Below are 20,873 nucleotides of genomic sequence, written 5' to 3' on the forward strand. Positions count from 1 at the left end.
TTTCTGACGTCCAGGGGTCCTTCCTCAACTTCAGTGCTGGCTGCCAGTGAAGTATCTTTGGCGACAGCTCTAGAAGCCTGATCGTCCTACTCCTGGGCTCCTAGAAGAGGAAGGGCTTTCTTATCTGTCCCCAAAGGATCTCCCTCTGGACTTGAGACCCACGGCAAGAGCAGCCAGGTTCTGACTCCCTTCCCTCCCTTCTGGCCCCCCACTTTGTCCAGCCCTATTTTCGTGCACTCAAGTCACTGACTCGGGGTGAGGCTCAGATGATTCTATCACAGATGAAGGTGTTCTCTTCCAGGAGTCGACAGATGCCATTTCCTCCAGAGTCTGTGTCGTCTGTCTCGCCTTTCAACACCAGGCCAACTGTCCTTTTCCTCTTTCCAAGTCCTGTTTCTGTCTTGACCCTTAGATGACCTTCTAAGGACCCATTTACCATTAGGCCATAATTTCTAGGCTTCTAATGATTAATGTAGCCAACCCAGTCACACCTTTCTTGAACTGTTCTTTGCATTTCATTTCTTCATTGTAAAAAACCTGTTTTCCACCGTCAGGGGGATGCTCTTGCTAAAGCAGCCCGCCTATGGGCAGGCCTCGGAAAGATACCAGGTGCCTAAGTCAAGGTCGGCTTACCATATGCCAGGCACAGTGCTAATTGCATTATACAAGTTATGTTTTTCTTTTTTTAAAAAAAATATTTTTACTTATTTTTTACAGAGAGGGGAAGGGAGAAAGAAAGAGGAGAGAAACATCCATATGTGGTTGCCTCTTGCATGCCCCCAACTGGGGACCTTGACTGGCAACCCAGGCTTGTGCCCTGACTGGGAATCGAACCCACGACCCTTTGGTTCGCAGGCTGGTGCTCAATCCACTGAGCCGCACCAGCCAGGGCTGCAAGTTATTTCCTTTAACCCTCATGACAACCCCGTGGGGTAGGTATCGTTACGACCCCCCATTTTACAGGATAAGAGGTTTAGGCAGGTAGTCACTCATCCACAGCCACGGAGCTTCTACGTGGGGAGCGGCCCCCAATTCTGCTTGTAAACTTGGGGAGACGAAGAGAAGGGAGGCAGGCCAAGAGAGAGAATATGAAACGCGGCAACGAAGCAAAGGAAACGCAGGCAGGCAGGCGGATGCGGCCTCTTTCCGGCCTCCTTTCCGACCAGCGGTGAGCCACCATGAAGCGCCAACGCCTCCCAGCGGCCGCCCCTCTCCCCGCAGCGCTTCCGGCCGGCCGCGGGAGGGTGTCCCTCACCAGCGCCCCGAGCCGGCGCCGACCAGTGTGACTAAGACGTCGGTGAGGAGGCGGGTCTTCCGGCCTGGGCTCAAACCACTTCCGACAGGAGCCGGAAGTCGGTCCCTGATGGTGTCCGGAGCGGCCTGCTGGTGGAGGTGAGCTGTGCGGCCGCTGGTCGCCTCATGCTGCGGGCCGCGGCCACCCGCTCCCGCTCCCGCTCGGACCGGCGGCGCTGAGGCGCGGGGCAGCGCGCACCATGTCGTCGGCTCTCCGCGCCGCCGACTTCCCCCGCTGGAAGCGCCACATCTCGGAGGAGCTGAGGCGCCGGGACCGGCTGCAGAGGCAGGCGTTCGAGGAGATCATTCTGCAGTGTGAGCGGCGGGCGCGCCCCGGGGCGGGCGGGCGGGCGGGCGCGGGCCGGCAGAGGCACGTGGGGCGCCCGCGGGGACCGGAGGCCGGGCCCCGGCGCCGCGCGCCGCTCGGAGCCCAGACCTTTTGTCTGGACCTCTCCCTTTTTCTTTCATTTGCCCCTTGGGCGTGACCGCGGAGTGTCCCGCACCAGACTGCGAGCTCTCCGCGGGCGGGAATCCCCGCACTCCCACGGCGCTGGTGGCCGAGGCCGGCGCCGCGGCCGCCGTGTCTCGGGCGTCGCTGTGCCTTGGAAATGGACGCTGGCCTGGAGCGCCGGCTCGCGCGGCCGACACCGGCCTCTGAGTGCCCTGAACGTCCGGCCTTGGCCTCCCCGGGCCTCCTGCCCGTGTTCCGCTGGGCCCTTCTCGGGCCGTGGCACGTTTTGAGCCTTAACAGACGGTACTGTCAGGGACATGGAAGAGGGGTCCCACCCCCCCCCCGCCGCAACTGGAGGACGGACACGCGTGTACTCGGCAGCACTGCCCGGCGCCCCCTCCCCCGATTTCCCGTCCCTGGGGACGCATCTGGGGTGAGAAGTGGGCGCCTTTCGGTCCCAGGGTTTCATCGGCCGCGTGGGCCAGCCTGACGGGTCTCCCCCGTTTCGCCGATGGATGAGGTTCATAGTAACGTGGCTGCCCTTTGTGGAATCACCGGGGGGCCGCTCAACTATTACAAAGCCCAGGCCACGCCCCAGGTGTATCGGAGCGGGCACGGCATCAGTTTTTTTTTTTAATGCTCCCCAAGTCATGCTTACGTGCAGATAAGGGTGCGTACTGGGGTGAGCGTTCGGCATGTATTATTTCATATTTCAGGTGATCGTCCCGAAAATCTACAAAGTGGGTCTCGTTGTCCTTTTTACCCTTGAGGCCTGTCTCTGAGGCAGCAGCCCCACAGATTAATGGGGAGGGGGTGGTCTAAAGTTCAATGCGTATTTGATGGCTCCCAATTGCATTTGCTTTTCTCACTGGGTCCCCCAAGAAATGGCCCTTCCTTGCTTGTGCTGAGCCCATCCTCTCCACGAAGACTGGAAGGAAAGAGAGGTGGTGGCCCCGTGTGCCCGATACGCACAGGCGCCGGCACACGGGTGCTGCTTCTGATGGCCGGGGGCACGGGCAGCCCCTCGTACTCAAATGTGGTTCCTTCACTGGTTGAGTAAATGCAGGTCATCAGGCGTTTGTTGAATGTTCTTTAGGAGCTGACACGCGTTGAACGGCAAATCGAGTTGCGGGTCTGACCCCCCCCCCTGCCTTTTTCACCACTTTTCTCACTTGCCTCTCTGAGTCTGGTTTGCTGCGGCTGTCAGATGGGGTGAAGCTCGCTCAGCCTGCTTCATAAAATCCAGGCTGTGCCTGGAAGTGCTTGGAAAGCCATGTACGTAATAGTCTATAAATGGAAGGTGCTTGTAACCACATGGACACAATTTGAATGTTTTCTGCACTTTAAAGTGGACATCTTGATGGGGCGCAAGGGTGTAGAAAAACCAGGAGAGATCACCCTGGAGCGGGAACCCACCTTGAAAAGAGCTGGGGTGGGTGGGGCACCCCTGAAGGGCTAGGAGGGGCCGGAGAGCAAGACCGCCTGCTCTAGGCTGGGGACTGACACTTGGGAGATTGCTTGGGAGATCACTTGCAGTTTTACCGTGGACCCCCCCCCCCCCCCACGCCACTCCTCCATCCACTCCCTCCACCCCCCACCCCCCACTCCCCGGTCATGTCTCACTGACCAGCAGCCCACAGTCTCCTGTTCAGTCCCTGCCCCGGAACCCAGAGAGAAAGGTGAGAAGAAGCTGTGGGGACAGGGCCACCGTCCTGCCATCTCCATGGCAGGGAGAAGAACTCGCAGGAAGGATGCCTCCCGGATCCGTCAGGTCCTTTGGAAGCTGTGCTGTTGTCACGGGCTCCCAGCCCTGGCGTAGCACGTGGCAGGTCCTTGATGCTGGTGGATATCCAGGGTCGGAAGCACTTCCCTGTTCTGCTGAGCTAGTTCATTGCATCAATGTCGATGAAGAGAGTGTTTCTGTTTCTTCCCAGGAGCTCCATTTTCGGATATAAAGGAGAACCACAACGCGAGACCCCTAAGAGAAGAAAGCAGCTCTTCCTTTGTGACTAGTCGCTAGCATGCGCCCTACCAGCTTTTGTTCCGGAGCAGTTACCCTCGCAGCCTTCCAGGGTTTGCGACAGCCCCCATCAAATGTAGCCACTCTACAAGTTCCCCGGGGTCGCTTTCTTGTTCTGGGTAGCATGCCCGCACCCATCTGATCTTGTGTGACCCTGTGTGCCTGTCATTCCTAACTACATGTCATTTCTAGCCCTGGCTTTTCTTCGGAATTCCTGTCCTGCGGTGTTCCCTGTCACGCTTGGAACGTTCAGACCGAGAGCTAGTTTTCCCCCATAAGCTCTCCACTCGTGTTCTCTGGCATAGGAGCATCTTCCACCCAGTTTCCTGAGCAAGGAACCGCAGAGCGATCTGTGACCTCTTACTCATAAGTACCTGTTCCTGTCACTGCTCCTTTTAAAACTGTTAGTCACCATTGCCAGTTAGGAGAAGGTCTCATTTCTCCTCCCGCCCTTCCATGGGCTGGCCCAGCTGGTGTCCCCGCCGCTTCTCAGACAGCCCTGCTGCTCCTTCCCGGCCTGGCATGCTGGCCTAGGAAACCGTCGGAGGAAACCAGAAAAGGGTTACTGTTCGTACTTGGACCCTCCGCACACCCACCCCAGGGTGCTCGCTCTCGTTCGTATCTGTATCCCTAGGGCCCCGACCGGAAAATTAAGTTGTCTAAGTGTAATAATGAGGTAAAACTCTCTGGTGTTACTTAGCGGTGCATAGCATTTCATTTTTCCGTTGTGTTTTGGTATGGTTCTTAATTTTTACTCCCGGAGTAGAAATAGGTAACTGTGGGAGGAGAAAGCACTTGCGACTACCTTTAATAGGGGAAACGTTCTGGTAGGGTTGTTTACATAGTTTCCTTTGGCTGGGCTGCCCTTGCTTAGGCCAGGCAGCGTCTGAGGGGTCTATGTTCCTGGGTTTTGGGTAATCGTTACAATTGGTGACAAAGTACAGTACTTAGTACTTTGATACCTAATAAAAGTGAAACCGACCCAGTCTTCTGGGGTTTCTTTTTGTCCAAATCTTGATAAGACATTAAATGGTAAAAACAAAAGCATGTAGGTTATAATAAATAACTTGATTTTCTCTCTCTCTCTTTTTTGGGTAGATAACAAGTTGTTGGAAAAGTCCGATCTTCATTCAGTCCTGGCCCAGAAGCTACAAGCAGAAAAGCCAGACATACCCAGCAGGCACGAGATAAGGTATTTTGAAACTATCCTGTGTTCCTCGTGTCTCTTCCGTTATTGAAGTTAGTCTCAGTACAGTTGTCATTTCTCTAATTCAGAAGCGAACCAGGTCCTGTTTCTGTGCCCCAGTTTTTGCCAGCTCCCTTCAGATAAGGGCTTCTGAAGCCAGGTAACTAAAATGCTTTTTAAGGTCGGGACCTCCCCCCCTTGAAGGGCTGTCATTGGGAAGATGCTGTAAGCCAGAAAAAATGCTTAAGGAGGGTCACTGGGCCAGTTTCCCCTCCAGCCAGTCAGGGTCACATTTTCTGAGTAATCAGACAGGCATTCTTGAGCAGATTTACACGGGTGCTGTTAAGACAGGACTGCTGTAAGTTGCTTTTTCTACAAAGCGGGTCCATGCGATCCTTTTTAGTTCAGCGTTTTTCGACATATTTTAGTAGATTGTGAAATTAAACTAACCGATGACAACAAGCCTTTTTTTTATTAAGCAAGATTAGAGAAAAGATCTGCATTTTTATAGGAAAGCAAGTATTGCCTCATTACATATGCACACATGTGTTCATGGCAGGGTTTGATGTGTTTAAGTGGGTCATTATGTAAACTATTTGTTTATGAGGGTCATGGCGCAAAACCTGAAAGCCATTCTTCATCAGGGCACCTGAAGTGGACTCATTCTAGAGTCTTACTGTCTTTCCATGTGTTCATGTTTGTGTTATTACATTTGATGGTTTGTATGGAAATGGGACCTATTATTGCTCTAGAGTTCCATTCTTATTTTCACATCGGTTAACATTTAGCAGTTTAAAGAACAAGATTGACGATGACTTGGCGTTTTAAAACAATACTAGGTGTGGCTTAATGTCTGCAACTGTCTGCCTGCCGTCCCTGTTTCCTCGGGAGGGCGTCGGGGGCTCCCGGCGCACCAGCGTGGGGAAGGTGAGCAGATGGCCCTGCTCCATCCCGGCCTAGTACAGTCGAGCACAGTGTGCCTGGCTGGGCCCTGGGAGGCCTCCTGTAGTATTGAAAGTACCTGGTTCGGTGTGCTGGTCAGTTACAGGTATGGAGAATGCCATTTCACCCTTCCCATCTAAAATCAGTCAGTGGAAAATTTAAAACAATTTACCTCCACCAGGTTAGACTCTCGGTGACTATAATCCTGTATTTATCTCTCACAGCCACTTGCTTAGAAAGGTTCTGTAAGTAAATGTGAAACAGCTCCTTTGGGTAACAGTCCCAGGGGCAGTGATTTGATGGAGCCCCTCCCTCCCCCACAGACTCTTGTCCCTAATCAGGCCTCTCCTGACTGCCTGTGTCTCTTCTTTTCCACGAGTCACCTACGGTCCCTTTCCGCTCGGGTCCCTGCCCCTCCCCGTGTGCTGCCAGCACCCCAGGTCTGTTGATTCCGCCCACAGGCCCTTGTGCCCCTGTCCCTTAGTTGACCGTCCCGCCCCCAGACTTGTTACCTGTCCTTGCATTCCTGCACTGTGGCTGGAGTCTTCTGCTCTCAGTTGTGTGACTGGTGTGGGCCAGACGTTAGGGACAGAGACAAATGAGCCAGTGTCCCTGCTCTTATGGAACTGGGTCCAGTAGGCGCCCCAAGTCAAGGAGTTTGCTGCTGTGGTCAGTGTATGCACAGAAGATGGCGGCCTGATGGGTTTTGTTACAAGAAAGTCACCTGAGTAAATTTGAAGGACTGGTTGGGTGTATTAAGCAATTTGTGAGTCTGGCAGCACCCCACCCAGCGACTTGAAGGTCCCTTCAAGGAGTTGTACAAAATGGGAGGTTTTTATAGGAAGGAGGGTGTGGCAAGGGAGTTACTAATGAGAAAAGAAAGGCTTAGTGCCCCTCCCAAGAGTGTTTTATCGTGGGGATTGTCCGTTTGGGGAGTGAGGAAATGGAGAGGCCCCACAGGGCGGGCTGCCTTTCTGGTGTTGGCTGGAACTTGAGACCGGTTGATTAATCTGGAAGAGGTTGAAACTGCAGTTAGGTCAGGTATTAAATCTGGGTTTGGGGTTACGGCTTTCAGCCCGGGCACACCTTTCACCACGGTTCCTTCTCCTTCCTGGCTCCCTAAGTCCTGCCCATCTGGTCCTAGTTCCATTTTAATAGAATAAAATTTAAAAACACTTTAAACTGATGTAAGTAAAGCGTGTTTCCCTCTTAAGGTGTTTTAATCCCTTTGCTTACTAAATAGATTAAAATTAAACTCGTCAGCCTGGAAATAGTGGATTCCAGTAGTTTTTTAAGTGGCTTCCTGGACTGCCGCACGGGGCTCGTTGTTAGGAATGGGAAGTGTCGGGCCCTGCCCCAGACCTGCTGTTTCTGAAACTGAGAGGGGCTGCGTTTATCTGTTGGAAGAAACCCAAGGGGACTCCGATGACTTCTTACTGTCCACGGTCACTGGGAGTCCTTGTGACTGGGCTGCGTCACAGCCTGAGGGCGGGCTGGACCCGCAGCTTGTCGGCTCCATCTCAGACCCGTGTCAGCGGTGGCGGGCCCAGGGCTGTGTCTGAGCGCGCCCTCCGGGAGGGTCTCACCTGCCCAGTGCAGCTCCGTTGTGGGCCGCTGTCCGGAGCTGGGCTGGAACTGGGCGGAGGGGAGGCCGGGAAGGGGCATGAGGGACCTGGTCTCGCGAAACCCTTCTCCGGAATTCCACCCCCTTTCGAGAAGGGTTTTACGTCTTGCATCTCCCATGTTGCTTTCTGCTAAAATAGGGAGACTTGATAGAAACTGTCTCTAGCTCCCCATCCGTTGCCCAGGCCTGCTGATGGTTTCTGGGAAGGTCGGGGGTGCAGGAGGTGGTCTCGGGGGGCGAGGTGGTACGTGCCTGAGCTTGTAATAAAAGCACTTCAGGGGTGGAGGGTGGAGTTAGGAGGGACCACCATGCTGCCCCCCTGTTCCTTCTTTCTGTTTCATTATCGGTCATGCAGGAGGCAGTCTCCCCCTCCCTGCAGCTGGGGGTACCCCAGTTTTCCAGCTTTCTTCCGTGTCTCCATCTGGGTGCTTTCTTGGTCGCTGGTATCGACCACTCCCTGTAGTCTGATTACTCACATCTGGAGCTCCAGCCGAGACCCTTTCCTGAGCTAGAAATCCGTAGTTCTAGCCACCTGCTGCTGTCCCTGCGTGGCTCCCCAAACTGCGTGACTCCTGAGGCAGTCTGACCTCAGTTCCACGGCTTCAGATGCGCCTGTGCTGACAGCTTCTGCGTGTCTGCCTCCAGCTGGGACCCCTATGCTTGAAGCTCAGACTCTGATATCCCGCTTCCACTCGACATACCCACTGGGTTGTCCACACTGAACCCTTCGGTCCTCCCCCCAGACCTGCCCCTCCCGTAGTCCTTCCCACCTACACTTTATCGCTTGCTCAGACCAAAACCTGTGGGGCCACCCTTGACCCCTCTCTCTCACACCCCACATCCCGTCCTAGAGCACATCCCGTCGTCCCTTCAGAACGCGTCAGGCCAGGACCTGACTGCCCCTCACCCCCTCGCTGCTACCACTTGCGTCTGGGCTGCTCTGCCCCCAGCCGGGACGGTGTGACAGCTGCCTGTGCCTGCGCTCGCCCCTGCAGCCGGCGCTCCGCCCGGCAACTAGAGGGATCCTTTTAAAACGCGAGTCTGCTCCGCTCAGAACCCTCCAGGCTTCCAGGCATGCTAAGTAAAAGCCACAGTCCTCGGGCCCGCGAAGCTCTGCGTGACCTCCCCGCACGCCCTGGCCGGCTCCTGTGCCGCTGCACCTGGGGCTCCAGCCACGCTGTCCCTGGGCCGCCATCTCTGTCCGCCTCCAGGCCTTCGCAACACTTGCTGTTCCATCTGCTCAGGAGGGTCCCCAAGGGCTGCGCGGCTTGTTCCTTGCCTCTTTCCAGTTTCTAACTGTGGACGACCTCAAAGACGCCTTCTTTAATTGTGCTGCGTAGTACAGGGCCCCTGTCGCTCTGTTCCCTCCCATACCCGGCCTAGCTTTCCTCGGCACGGCTGACCACATGCCTTCACGTCACTGTTTGTTGTCTCGGCTGTCAGCTGACTGTCAGCTACACGGGAGCAGAGCTCTGGGGGCGCTGCCCTGCCCAGCCCCGGGAGCAGGGCCTGGCACAGTGCTGGCACTCACGTGCTGGCCTGCCTCCTCCAGAGTCACCAAACCCTCATTCTGGGGCCCACCCTTCATTCTGGCCACACCTGGTCGCGCAGGTGGCGACTGGTCTCCTTTGCACATGAGGCCTGTCGTGGCTTTTTACTACGCTCGCCTGGAGAAACTGGCCCTCTGTGCTGGCCGTGTCACGTTCGGGGCTGAGATTCTGGAGTTACTGTTCGACTGCCTGGTGGAGGGGGCCTGGGGTCTGATTTTTTCTTGTGTTTTTTGCATGCTCTCGTCATCTGCCTGGTTTGGGGACGCAGTCCCGGACACGATGGTGCATGGAGCGACAGCCAGCTGCAGGAGATGGCCCAGCTGAGGATGAGACACCAGGAAGAGCTGACTGAACTGCACAAGAAACGTGGGGAGGTAGAGCTGGCCGCACTCCTCGGCTGTCCCCGTGCCGCGCGGGTCTGTGGTGTGGCGGGCGGGGCGGGTTTCCACTGGCATCCTGGCCGTCCCAGCTACAGGCGGCGTCAGCAGCTCTGCCCGTGGGGACGAGGCGGTGGGAAAGGTGGGAATTCTTTGCCTCCGTCGGCAGGAGGGTGAACTGTCGAGAGAACGACCTGGTTGTTGTGCTCCAAGGTGGCACGAAAGGGCTGAGTGCTGAGACGTGGAAGGGAAGAAGCTTCCCGCTTGGCCCACTGAAGGCCTGTAGTAACGGCACAGAGCTCTGCGAGGGCTCCCTGAGGCACACAGCGGACGGGGGGTCACCGGAGGGGCGGGGGTGGGGGAGGGCGAGGCGGGTCCAGGGCCCCCCGTGCGGTGACGGTGGAAGCGCACCTTCTGGTGCAGTGCACACGTGTGGGGTTACATACAGCATTGCACACGTAAGGCTTCCGTAATGTTATAAACCAGCGTCGCCTCAGGACAGAAATTAATTTTTAAAAAAGCTTTTGCGAGTGAATCCTGAAATTTCAGAGAGAATCATTAGAATCAGATCCTGTGCTATGTTGACCCTGGTTGGCATTGTGATGGCAAGTATGAAAAAACAAACAAAAACAATTTGCAAATCAACCGAATGGGTCATTTTATCAGCTAAAGAGTGTGCAGGGGAGCAGGCAGACAGGCGGCCCCAGCAGGGCCCCGGCAGTCACCTGGAACCCTCCTCATCCTCCCGGCTGCTGTCTACAGGGACACGTCCCACGTGTTCCCGTGAGCACCCCCACAGGCCCTGGGCGCCTCTCTGCCATGGCCCAAACCCACGGGCACCGTTTCTTCCCTAAACATAAGGAAGCCCGCTGTTACTTAGTGCTCGGCGGAGGCCCTGACTTCCCTGTTCACGAGAGCTCTTCTTTCCCCCCAGTTAGCTCAGCTGGTGATTGACCTGAGTAACCAGATGCAGCAGAAAGACAGGGAGATGCAGATGAACGAAGCGAAGTGAGTAGCGATGACACCTCCCTCGGGGCTGGTCGTGGGGTCACACCCGTGTTCCGTGCTGCACTCTGAGCAGGGCCAGTGGGGGTCGGTGACCAGCGGCAGTGGCCACACTGGACCCAGCAGGTGTGCTGTTTTGTGCATGCGGAGCAAAGGGTTTTTTTCTGCCTGCCGTGAGGGTGGGGCAGGCAAGGGACATGCCTTCCTTCTTCCAGGCCCCCAGCCTTCTCCTGGGGGGACCTTTGGTCCTTGAAAGTGTCCCTGGGGCAGTCATAGTTCTCCCCACAGTGACCACTGGGTGTGGGAGCTGGTGTCTGCTCTGGTGGTGATGGCGCAAGGGAGCGGGTGTGTGGCCCTCGAGAACAGGGATGAGTTTGTGGGCAGGGTTGTTCTCCATCCAGGAGAAGCCAGGCAGACGAGATAAACCGGAAATCAAGCCTTAGTTTCATCTGTGGCTTTTTCCTTAATGTACAGAGAGGGGTGTCTAGAGGTGCAGAAAGGTGGAGGACCTCCAGGCACTCTGGCTCAGCGATGGGATAAACAGGGTTCCCAGCCTCTTAAGCCCCCACTGACCACTCAAATTAAGCACTAAAAGTTCCCTCTCCTTCAAATCCTGCTCTTCTGTGAGGTGCTACAGTAGTGTGCACAGCCTGGCTGGATTTGACCCCAGATGCTTCCTCTCCCAGTGGGGTTGTCCTGCCAGCGGCTGGGGCTGGGCTCGGCTAAGCGAGATGCAGTGAAGCCAGAGTCTCCCGCACGGTGCCTGGTGTGATGGCTGAGGCCCTTGCCGGTGCCAGAGCACGTCCAGCCCGAGCACCTGGCCAGGCCCTCCGCCCCCGTGCGGGGCTCCTGCGCGGTGCCATCGCCTCCCTGCCTGTCCTGCTCTCAGAATCGCAGAGTGCTTGCAGACGATCTCGGACCTGGAGACGGAGTGCCAGGAGCTGCGCAGTAAGCTGCAGGACCTCGAGAGAGCCAACCAGACCCTGAAGGACGAGTATGACGCCCTGCAGATCACGTTCACGGCCTTGGAGGAGAAGCTGAGGAAAACCTCGGAGGAGAACCAGGAGCTGGTCACCAGGTGGATGGCCGAGAAAGCCCAGGAGGCCAACCGCCTCAACGCCGAGAATGAAAAGGATTCGAGGTGAGAGACGAATCCACAGCGTGTGGGTTCCTTGTTTCGTAAAGCAGCACCTAGGTCTTTGAAAACAAGGAAATAAACCTGGCAGCTCGAACCACAGCGTGGGAAAAACCAGGGAACGCTGACGAAATTAGAAACAGCGAGGGCGGATTTAAAGAGGTTTGTGTTTATAAGAACACTTTGGCAGCTGAGCAAAGGATTACCTCTCCACAGCGCTTTGGCCCATGTTATTTTTGCCAGTGAATTCTCTCAGTGTTTTGAAGAGAAAAGCTAATTTTTAAACAATATAAATTAAACCAGAATTAGAAAATGTTTGAAAGCCAGACCTGTGTGGCTCAGGGGACGGAGAGCCTGCCTGCAAAGCAAAAGAAAATGTTTGAAATCTCCCCCCACCCTAGTTTTATAAAACTATGTAGATCCATACCAAAAATTCTGATTTTGCTAGTATACAACCTCACATGAACATAGATGTGAAATTTCTAAATCAAATTCATTGCTATATATTTTAAAAATTCACTGCAGTTCTGCTGGGATTTACCCCAGAAATTAAAAGATGGTTTATTGGGAAAGCAATTAAATATATCTTGTTAGAGAATAAATGCTGTGACTATTCTAATAGACTCCAAAATGGCCATTTTAATAAAAACAGCTAATAGTGTGCTTAACAGGAACACCCGGAGTCAGTCTCGGGAGGGCAGTTCGTGCAGTTCCCCCCAGGCAGTCTCATGCGCGCGTGGCGAAGGCACACCGTCCACATGCACCCCATCCAAACCAGGAAGGGCAGGGGGGAGGGGCCATCCAACCGGACAGGACGCCAGATGCGGGGCTGATGGGGAGAAAATCATCTGAGAAACTGACACTGAGAGTCCACCAGAGATTAACACGCCAGTAGTTCGGAATTTGAAAAGATTATTGCAATTAGTCTAAAAGAAGGAATGAATGAAAATAAGAGTCTTAATAATAACACTAACTCTACCAAATAATATATTGAAATAGAAACCATAAGGGAGAAGTAAAAAATGTGACTGACTGCCATTTACTTTGTGAAAAACTCCTAAATAGACATATCAGAGGACTTTTTAAATGTTAAAAGGAATGGAAATAAAGAGTGGGCTGTATAAAATTTTTAGGCTTCTTAACATCAAAGACAACATCAGTTAGGACATACTATTATAAAATAAATATTTTTAACAGCCTCAGTAAGGAATAGTGAGCACTGAGACAGTTCACGAAAGACGTGGACATGCTCAGTAAACCTGGCGGGAAGGGCTGTTCGGAGGCAGGAGAAGGGCCGTGAAGGACTCGGGGGGTGCCTGGGAGGGGCCTGAAAAGCACTCCCGCTTGCTGGGCTTCACCCTAAGGCGGTGATGAGACTGGTCCCCAAGTCCTGCACTTGCTCGGCGTTCATAGCTGTGAAAAGGGAGCAGCAGTATGTTCCTCGGAGAGAAATAAACGGGGATGTTTTCATACAGTGGGGCTTTTTCCTTTTTTAGTTTTCTTCATTTTCTAACTTAAGTTTTCTACCGTATTACGAAAAAGCATTTTATATTCTTCCTGTCTGGTGCTTACGTGAGTAAACCAGGCTGGCTTAGGCCGCGGAGCCCGAAAGCGGCTGGAGGGTGGGGAAGCCCGCAGGCGTTGTCGCTCTGCCTGCTGGAGGGAGAGCCGCGAGCGGGTGGTCCTGCCGAGGAGCAGCCCTGCGGCCTCGCCCGGCCCGAGGAGGGCAGTGCAGACGTTCTGGTGGAAACGGCCCCCTGGGATGGTCTCCTGGGCGTGTGCATGCCTCAGGCCTGGGGGACCCTCCGTTACTTTTCTCCTTAGAAGTGCCCCCCATCCTGCCCCTACCCCCATTTCTGTCCTCCTCTGAGCAGCTCCCATTCACCGGGCCGTGCGGGCCAGGCTCCGTGCTGCTGTGGGACCGAAGGGGCAGGAGAGCGCTCCCTCCGGCTGCCCCAGTGCAGGCCGCCCTCCAGCCCGCTGGCAGAGCGGCGCCTCTCCCGGGGTGGGCGCTGTGCGTGGTGCTGCTTTCCCCCGTTTTCCCCTCAGACCGTCCTTAGGCGGCGTGTTCCAGCTGTGAAACCTTGTTAAATGGTTTTTCTGGGTCACTTGTCTTGTAAAACTTCCTTTCCTCTTGAGGGTAACATGCTTTTTCAAGCTATATAGTCTTCCTTCCCAAGATTCTGATACGTCACCTAGAGGACTTCTCCCCGTTTTGAGAATCTCTGCTAGAAGCTTAAAAACAATTGTAGCAGAATTCTTGGCTGGAGCTCAGTGGCAGTGCTGGCCTCTGGGGCGGGGTGTGGGGGTGACACCACAGAGTGAGGCCGAGGTGCAGACTTAGGGAGCCCCTGCATCGAGGGTCGGGAGGGAGGACCGCAGCAGTGTTGCCGAGAAGCGGGTGCGCTGTGACAGCCCTGATGGACTGAGGTCATGCATTGTGGTGACTCAAGACCCTCTCTGTGCCTCAGTGTCCTCACCTGTAAAGTGGGAATAGTGCCACTTAACCTCAGGGCATTGTTATGAGGATTCCACAAGTTAAAACCTGTCAAATAATAAAACCGAGCCAGGCACAAGCTCAATCAATTCTGAGGAAGTCTTAGCTATTATTCTTCATGCTCTTGGTATGTTCGTGTGAGGCCGATTGCTGCAGAAAGCAGTCACGACTGAGACTAAGCCCCGATAATTATAAGGGCCGAAGCCCCCCATGCTTTCCCTAAGCAACCGCAGACGGGGGGCTGCTTTCTCTTTACCAGGAGGCGGCAAGCCCGGCTGCAGAAGGAGCTCGCGGAGGCAGCGAAGGAGCCCCTACCTGTGGAGCAGTAAGTAGAGACGCGCGGGTCAGCGCTGTTCTTAATCACCTGGCGCACTCCTTCGTTCTTAAATCGTTTCTGTGAGACCGTTTTATAGATTGTTGGAAGGAAGGGCAAAGATTTAAGGGGGGAAACGAACGCACACTCAGTACGTCCCGGGAAGGCGTTCCTGTTGGCACTCCTCACGGCTGTGGCCGTGGGCTCTAACGTCCTGCCCCCCTAGTGGGGGACGGCCGCGCAGTTTTCCTCTTGACATGGCCCCATTTTCCACCCCCGACGGGGGCTGGGCTCTTCCTCTTGCTCTCTTGGTTTGTGACTTTGAGGGGACGCTGGGGCAAATCTCTGCAACGGAAGTGAAGACTGGGGTCTCTGGGCACAAAAGGACCTGAACGAGGCGGAGCTTTGCCTCGGCTGGGGGCGGGGCGGGGAATCTTCCTGCAGCTGAAGCTTTGTTTGGCCTGCTGGGTGTTTTAGTGACTGAAATCCTTTTGCCTCTGCTTCGGGCCCTGTTCCTTTTTTTTTATTGAAACATAGTCTGGGATATGGCATTGGAGTTAAGATCTGCTAGTTTTTAAAACGCTGCTTCCACATAAGGGGAGGGGAGTGGTTTAAATTTAGTTAGTGGTCATCTGCCAGAGGTCTTAATTTATAAGGAAACAAAGTTCTCATACCAAGCCTTTGCTTTAGGTGTAGAGGGCACGTTTCTTCTGTACTCTCAGATGTGGGAAAGGAACCTCACACGTCTGTTCCCAAAGTAAATAAATAATTGACCTGGAAGCGAGATTTGACTTAAAAGCAACAGCTTGCATGGTATCATTTGCCCACCTCCTCTCTGCCAGCATGACTGGGTGCAGCCTGATTTAGACAGGTCTGGCACAGAGAACGGGGCTGAGCTAGGACGCAGACTTGGGGTGTCTGATGTTCAAGGCCTGTTCCTGTTCTCCGTGCTTCCCTCAGAGGCGTTTCTGGGGGAAAGAACGTTTCCATATTCGAAGGGTTTGATAATCAGCAGAGTTCTGAGCACCTTTATGGCTGTGAAAGTCGACCTTCAAAGGTTTCCATAGGCTCAGCTCACATTTGCCCCTCTGCCGTCTCTGCTGGTCTGTTGTCACCCCGTGTGAACACAGTGACTCCCCAGACCACAGCCGAGAACGAAAGAAAGCCCGGCCCTGTCCTCTTTCTCCAGGCCTGCCTCTGCTCCCCTCTGCGTCCTGGCCGGGACGGGGTTCATTTACACCGAATCCCAGAAGCAGTAGCCAAGGAAAATAAGTTGACTTTGACTTGGTTTAACTTGCTTGGTAACAGGTTCTTAAGTATATATTTACTTAATCCGATAATCAGTCATAAAAAAAATCTTGCTTTCAAGTTCTTAAGAATCCAAAAATTAGGTGATACAGTCTCGGGTTATTACATTTTGTTATTTTACTCCTCCGTGAAGATTGCAACTCGCTAGGAGATCATTAAGACCAAAATAATTACTTACCCCCCCACCCCCCAGGAAAAGGAGGAAGAGGTGCCTCTGCGTCCCATGGGTAAACAGTAGCAAAGGAGTGTGTTCCTGGGACTGGGTGACCCCATGTGAAATGCGACAGCCCCCAGATGTCAGGAGCACCAATTGTATTAAATATAAAATGCCCAGAGTCTAAATGAATTGTTTAGATTTTGCTTTTCTGTTTTTTATATTACTAAAGTAATATTTAAAATGGTCCTTAAGGCAGACATTGATTTCACTGCCCTTTTATTGGTCCCTTTCCTTGTTCACCTTGGCCTTCTCCCTGCGCTGGCTTCCCTGTGCTTTGTAGCTGCCCCAGCCTGTCCTCTGTGCCCTCCACCCGTCTCACGGGAACTGCCCAGGGGTTGGAGGGCAGGGGCCCCTCAGCTGCGAACGAGACTTCTGATGGGCAGGATCTGCCTTGGTCCTGGGTATGTGGTTTTGGGCGTAACAAACCGTTATTGAATTGCTTTCCGACTGGGATTTAAAGGGTCAGAAGCTCACTTGTAGGTTATTTTCCATTGGAACTCTGGATCTGAATTGAACAGGTTGAATGTTGGGAGCACGGCAGCTCCTTTTTCTCCAGGGACCCCTTAACCTTCGCTGTCATAGCCAAGTCACATAGATTGTGTGTGACTAGGAAGTGACCCTAGCATTTGCAGAGCAGACTCATCACAAAGCTCCTGCTGAGCAGAATCAAAGACTCAGCCTCTTGCCCTTCTTTCCAGGGATGATGACATTGAAGTCATTGTGGATGAAACCTCTGATCACACCGAGGACACCTCTGCCATGCGAGCCATCAGCAGGGCGGCCACGTAAGTAGACGGGTCTGGCCAGGAAGGAGAGCTCAGGCGCAGCGGGACAGCAGGTTGTGGCCACGGCAGCAGTCTGACGCGCCCAAGCCGCTCCTGGCCCCCGGCCCCCTCGCACAGCCACCGAGCCCAGCGGGCTCTTAGGTGTCCCTGTCTTGCACTCTAAGCGGGAGGCGAGCGTCCCTTTGTGCTGCCGCCAGCTGTGAAGGGAAGCAGGAAAAGTCCAGCGGCCTCTCCGGTGGGCAGTTCAAACCTTGTTAGGCAGGGCGATCATTTAGCTCATTGTTCAATTCTTACTTGGGCTCCAGGGTTCGTTTTATTGGCCACACAGGACAAACAGAAAGGGGATTGGTCATTCACGGCCAGCTAGACAGTGTCACTGTCCCAGACGGTAATGTGATGCTTGGGACCTTGTTTCTTTTAAAACTTCGAGGCTGGGTTTTTCTCCTCTCTGGTGGTTTGTGCTGCGATGGGTCTCTTGGCTGGGGTTTGGGAACTCAGTGGGAAGCATCTTCAGGTACCTGTTTTTGTGGACTGTTTTTATTGATTGATTATTTGGGAAAAATGTTTCTAAGGTTTAAACCTATCCTCCCCTCCTCTTTAGTAAGCGACTCTCGCAGCCTGCTGGAGGCCTTCTGGATTCTATCACTAATATCTTTGGGTAGGTTAGAAAACCTTCACCTTCCCTTGTTGATATGTATGTAAATATACCTAAGTCTGTGCCCATGATTTATGACCATTTTTTAAAGCATACACCAGAATTTCAGTGGTGCAGTCTATACAGATGCCTTAATTTCAGCTTTTCATTTAGCTTCTTTTTCCTCAACCTCCTTTCTCTTAATCTCGCTGCGTGGTGATCTCTGGCCTTACCTTTTAGTCTGTCCGAGTCTCCCCTTTTGGGACATCACTCTCCTGATGCTGCCAGGTGAAAATGTTATCCACTCCTCTTATCCCGCATGCGGGTGTGGGTCAATGATAATTAAGCTGGCCACCGCTTCTCTGCCCCCGATCATCAGTGTCCATGTGCTAACCAAGACGCTTTGCATGTCCCTGGGGATGCCGGCGGCTCCGGGCGGGGCGGCAGGCTGAGTGCTTTGTGCAGCAGCCACGCTCTTGCCTCTCTTCCTTGGCATGCGTCCGACTTCGCCTTGACCATGGTGTGCGCTGAGGGGGATGTGACTGGGCACAGAGCATCTTGAAACTTGTTTTCCAAAAATGCCAACGAGCTCCTTCTGAGCCCGAAGTTACGTTATGTTGAGCAAGTTTTCTGGTAGTTTCCCGACTGGGAAGCAGTTCGGGGCTGCTTCTCCGTGTTGAGCTTTGGAGTCATGTTAGCAAGCAGGAGAGCGCCGCTGTGTGCTGGCCGCCTGACCTCCCAGCTGACGTGTGAGTGAGGCTGCTCTCCGGCCGCGCGCTCTGTAAGGCGTCTGAAGGGAAGAGCAGCTATTGGTTAGAAACGGTCTTGATGGACAGCGGGCCTTGTGCGGCCTTGTCTGATGTTCTCCTCTGTGTTACTCCTTAGGAGGCGTTCTGTCTCTTCCCTTCCAGTTCCCCAGGACACTACGGATGCCCATCCTGGTTCCAGCAAAGAAGTGAGGGTCCCGACAACCGCGGTGTGCTTCTTCGTAAGTATAGCTTCCCCGAAGCCCCCGCCAGGCCTCGTATGGTGACAGCATGACAAAGAGAGCGTCCTTTCTCCTGCTGTAGCGAGGCTGTCTCCTGCGTAACTTTATCTCAGGCCTTCACAGCTGCTGGCTCTGTCTGGGGGCAGGGATGAGCACACTCTGCTTAGCGCCAGAGGGCAGGGTTTATTACAGCTGCCCTCTGCGTGCGGGATTGGCCGAGAGGGGCTTGGAGGCGTGAGGGGTGAGGCGTGGTGACAGGTCCGTGATTCGAGCAATTGCTGTCACCAGTTGCCGCCACGTTAGTCAGAACCTAGTCAGTGGTCTGTGTTAAAGGGTTAGTAGGGCAGCTGTTGGCTTCGTGGTTTGTACATATGATATCTGTGTGACTTCCTACCGTTAGGAGCACATGGGTAGGAGCAGGAGACGGTGCTGGCAGGGGCCACTGCGATGTTAGGACTGCCAACTGGAGTTCAGAGCTGGGTCCTGGTACGAAAGAATAGCGCGGTCCCTGCAAGGGGGGGGGCGGGCGACACTGGGCCAGCTGGGGGAGCGAGGGGTGCCTGGCTCGGGGCCTCGGACAAAGGAGCAGACAGGCCGGTGGGACGAGCACACCCCAGGCAGCTGGGTGGACACTCGGGCCGTGTGCGGTGAGTTGGAGGAGCCAGCTCTCAGGAGAGAGGACTCACTGTAAAGCCGGATGGAGTTTATATGGGGGAGCGTTCCATTCCAGGTGTGCGGAGGAACCCTAATAATTAGATGTGCGCACGCACGGAGCTGGCTAGCGATGGGCCACCTGGGACGTTGTAAAGACAGTCCCATTGCCCAGGCTGGGCCCCTCGCAGAGGTCCGTGATGATTGGTAAAAGGTCTGACGGCACCTGATGTCACAGTCCCTTCCTTGCCCTCGGCTCCCAGCAGCCCATTTGTCCTCCCGTCACATTTCAGTTGTGTGCACGGGATAATGGGCGGCTGATAATTTGGGATTCTGTCAGTGTGTGTTCTGAGAGTGGACAGCTCACAGCTGACAACTGTCCAACAGGGCCAGCTATCAGGAGGCCGACGAGCGGCAGCCATGGGCGTGGCGGTGCGTGATCTCAAGTTTTCAATCTGAGACCTCTTCCGCAGAGATTTGTCTAAAAACATGAGGGAGGGAATTGCACGGAGCTAAAACGTTTGGTCACCTGTCACACACCTTCTCAGCCGTGGGACATGGGGGGTGGGAAATCCGATCACCATGCAGAGAAATAATAAGGTGATGTTTGCATCCAGTCAGTTAATAGCGTCATGCTCACAGCATTTTAGCGTCTCTTCCAGCCTCAAGCAGATGTGAGGATGAGCTTTTGTCTTTCCAAGATGATCTTCTGGGAAAATGATTGATGATCTGCTTAATGGTCTGATATTTGTAATCCATGGACTTGTTTTTCTTTTCGTTATGGAAGTTTTCAGACAGACATGGGGAATAAAAGAACTTAGTTTGCTTATGTTTTTATGTTTCAATTCCAGGTGACATCCAGTCTCCTTGTTATGTTTCAGTCAGTATCCATGGTTATAGTGACAATCTCTGGTATTCCCTCTTCTCCTAGGGTGGGAGGCTCTGTACTTGGTTTCCCTTATCCTGAACACAGGTGCCACCCTGTCATATTGTATGTTCCCACGTGGACGCCAGACTCAGTGATTTCCCTAGGATGGACTTAAATTCTCCCCAAGTAACACCTGTTCTCTCCTGTTGACGGTCTTGTGGTCAGGCACAGCCCTGAGTCACGAGACCTGTGAGGGTCCTTCTTTACAGACGAGCACACTGAGGCCTCAGGAAGGGGAGAGGCTTGCGGAGGTCGCGCTGCTGGTACGCGTTGGTGCCTCCGTGGAATCCCCCTCGCTCACTGCTGCGTAGCCCTAGCACCGGCGTCCACGTATCGGGACTCCATAGTAGGGTATCCCCATGTTAGCAAAGCTGGGGCCGCTTTCTGTATCAGGAGAGCCGTGCTGGGCGACACATCGTGAGCTAGGTACTCATGCCGTCGGGGCCCAAAGAGGCAGGTAATCCCAGTCTTACTTTAAAGCTATTAAGATCATCTAAGAATATAGATTGAAATTTCTTATTCTTAGGAGAAATAAAATTAATGTGAAAACAAACTTGAAGCAGTTCACACAGATTTTGAACCCTTTCCAAGGAAGTTGCACTGTATTTACATAAGTGGAACTGTGAAGCGTTCCTAGGAACGCCTGGGCTGGGAACCCAAGCTGGCTTACGCTGGGATGCCCTGGCTTCAGGGACGAGTGTTCGGCCTTGGCGAGGCGTCCCGAGGGCAGCTCTGTCTCCTTGGGAATGGCAGTGCTTGCGTCTGAGAGGGCGCTTATCTTGCAGGACGCACACGACGGGGAAGTGAACGCGGTGCAGTTCAGTCCCGGCTCCCGGCTGCTGGCCACGGGAGGCATGGATCGGAGGGTCAAGCTTTGGGAGGTGTGCGGAGGTAAGAGCCCCCTGGAGGTGCAGAGGGAGCTGTGCTGGAGGCATCTGGTGGACGTGGTTTCCGGCGGCCTTTGCACGG

The 20,873-nt window shown here is 54.1% G+C and overlaps 1 protein-coding gene and 1 non-coding gene across 4 annotated transcripts in view; both read left to right on the forward strand.

Moving 5' to 3' along the window:
• Window positions 1-1,407: 1,407 nt before the first annotated feature.
• Window positions 1,408-20,873, forward strand: part of ATG16L1 (autophagy related 16 like 1) — a 32,838-nt gene continuing 13,372 nt past the window's right edge. The window contains exons 1-11 of one of the 3 annotated variants that reach the window (XM_090285025.1): window positions 1,408-1,608; window positions 4,863-4,956; window positions 9,335-9,440; window positions 10,378-10,451; window positions 11,338-11,589; window positions 14,340-14,405; window positions 16,617-16,703; window positions 17,305-17,361; window positions 17,578-17,625; window positions 18,223-18,325; window positions 20,690-20,795. In XM_090285025.1, coding sequence (XP_090141151.1) covers window positions 1,494-1,608; window positions 4,863-4,956; window positions 9,335-9,440; window positions 10,378-10,451; window positions 11,338-11,589; window positions 14,340-14,405; window positions 16,617-16,703; window positions 17,305-17,361; window positions 17,578-17,625; window positions 18,223-18,325; window positions 20,690-20,795 — 1,108 coding nt within the window. In that variant the 5' untranslated portion in view covers window positions 1,408-1,493. The remainder of the gene's footprint in view (window positions 1,609-4,862; window positions 4,957-9,334; window positions 9,441-10,377; window positions 10,452-11,337; window positions 11,590-14,339; window positions 14,406-16,616; window positions 16,704-17,304; window positions 17,362-17,577; window positions 17,626-18,222; window positions 18,326-20,689; window positions 20,796-20,873) is intronic. The other 2 variants (XM_090285027.1, XM_090285031.1) reach the window with 2 other exon arrangements.
• LOC150022812 (small Cajal body-specific RNA 6) lies at window positions 19,169-19,439 on the forward strand. Its single transcript, XR_016513744.1, has one exon.

Source organism: Furipterus horrens, unplaced genomic scaffold (assembly GCF_987537825.1).
Source record: "Furipterus horrens unplaced genomic scaffold, mFurHor1.1.pri manual_scaffold_1, whole genome shotgun sequence".
Taxonomy (NCBI): Eukaryota; Metazoa; Chordata; class Mammalia; order Chiroptera; family Furipteridae; genus Furipterus; species Furipterus horrens.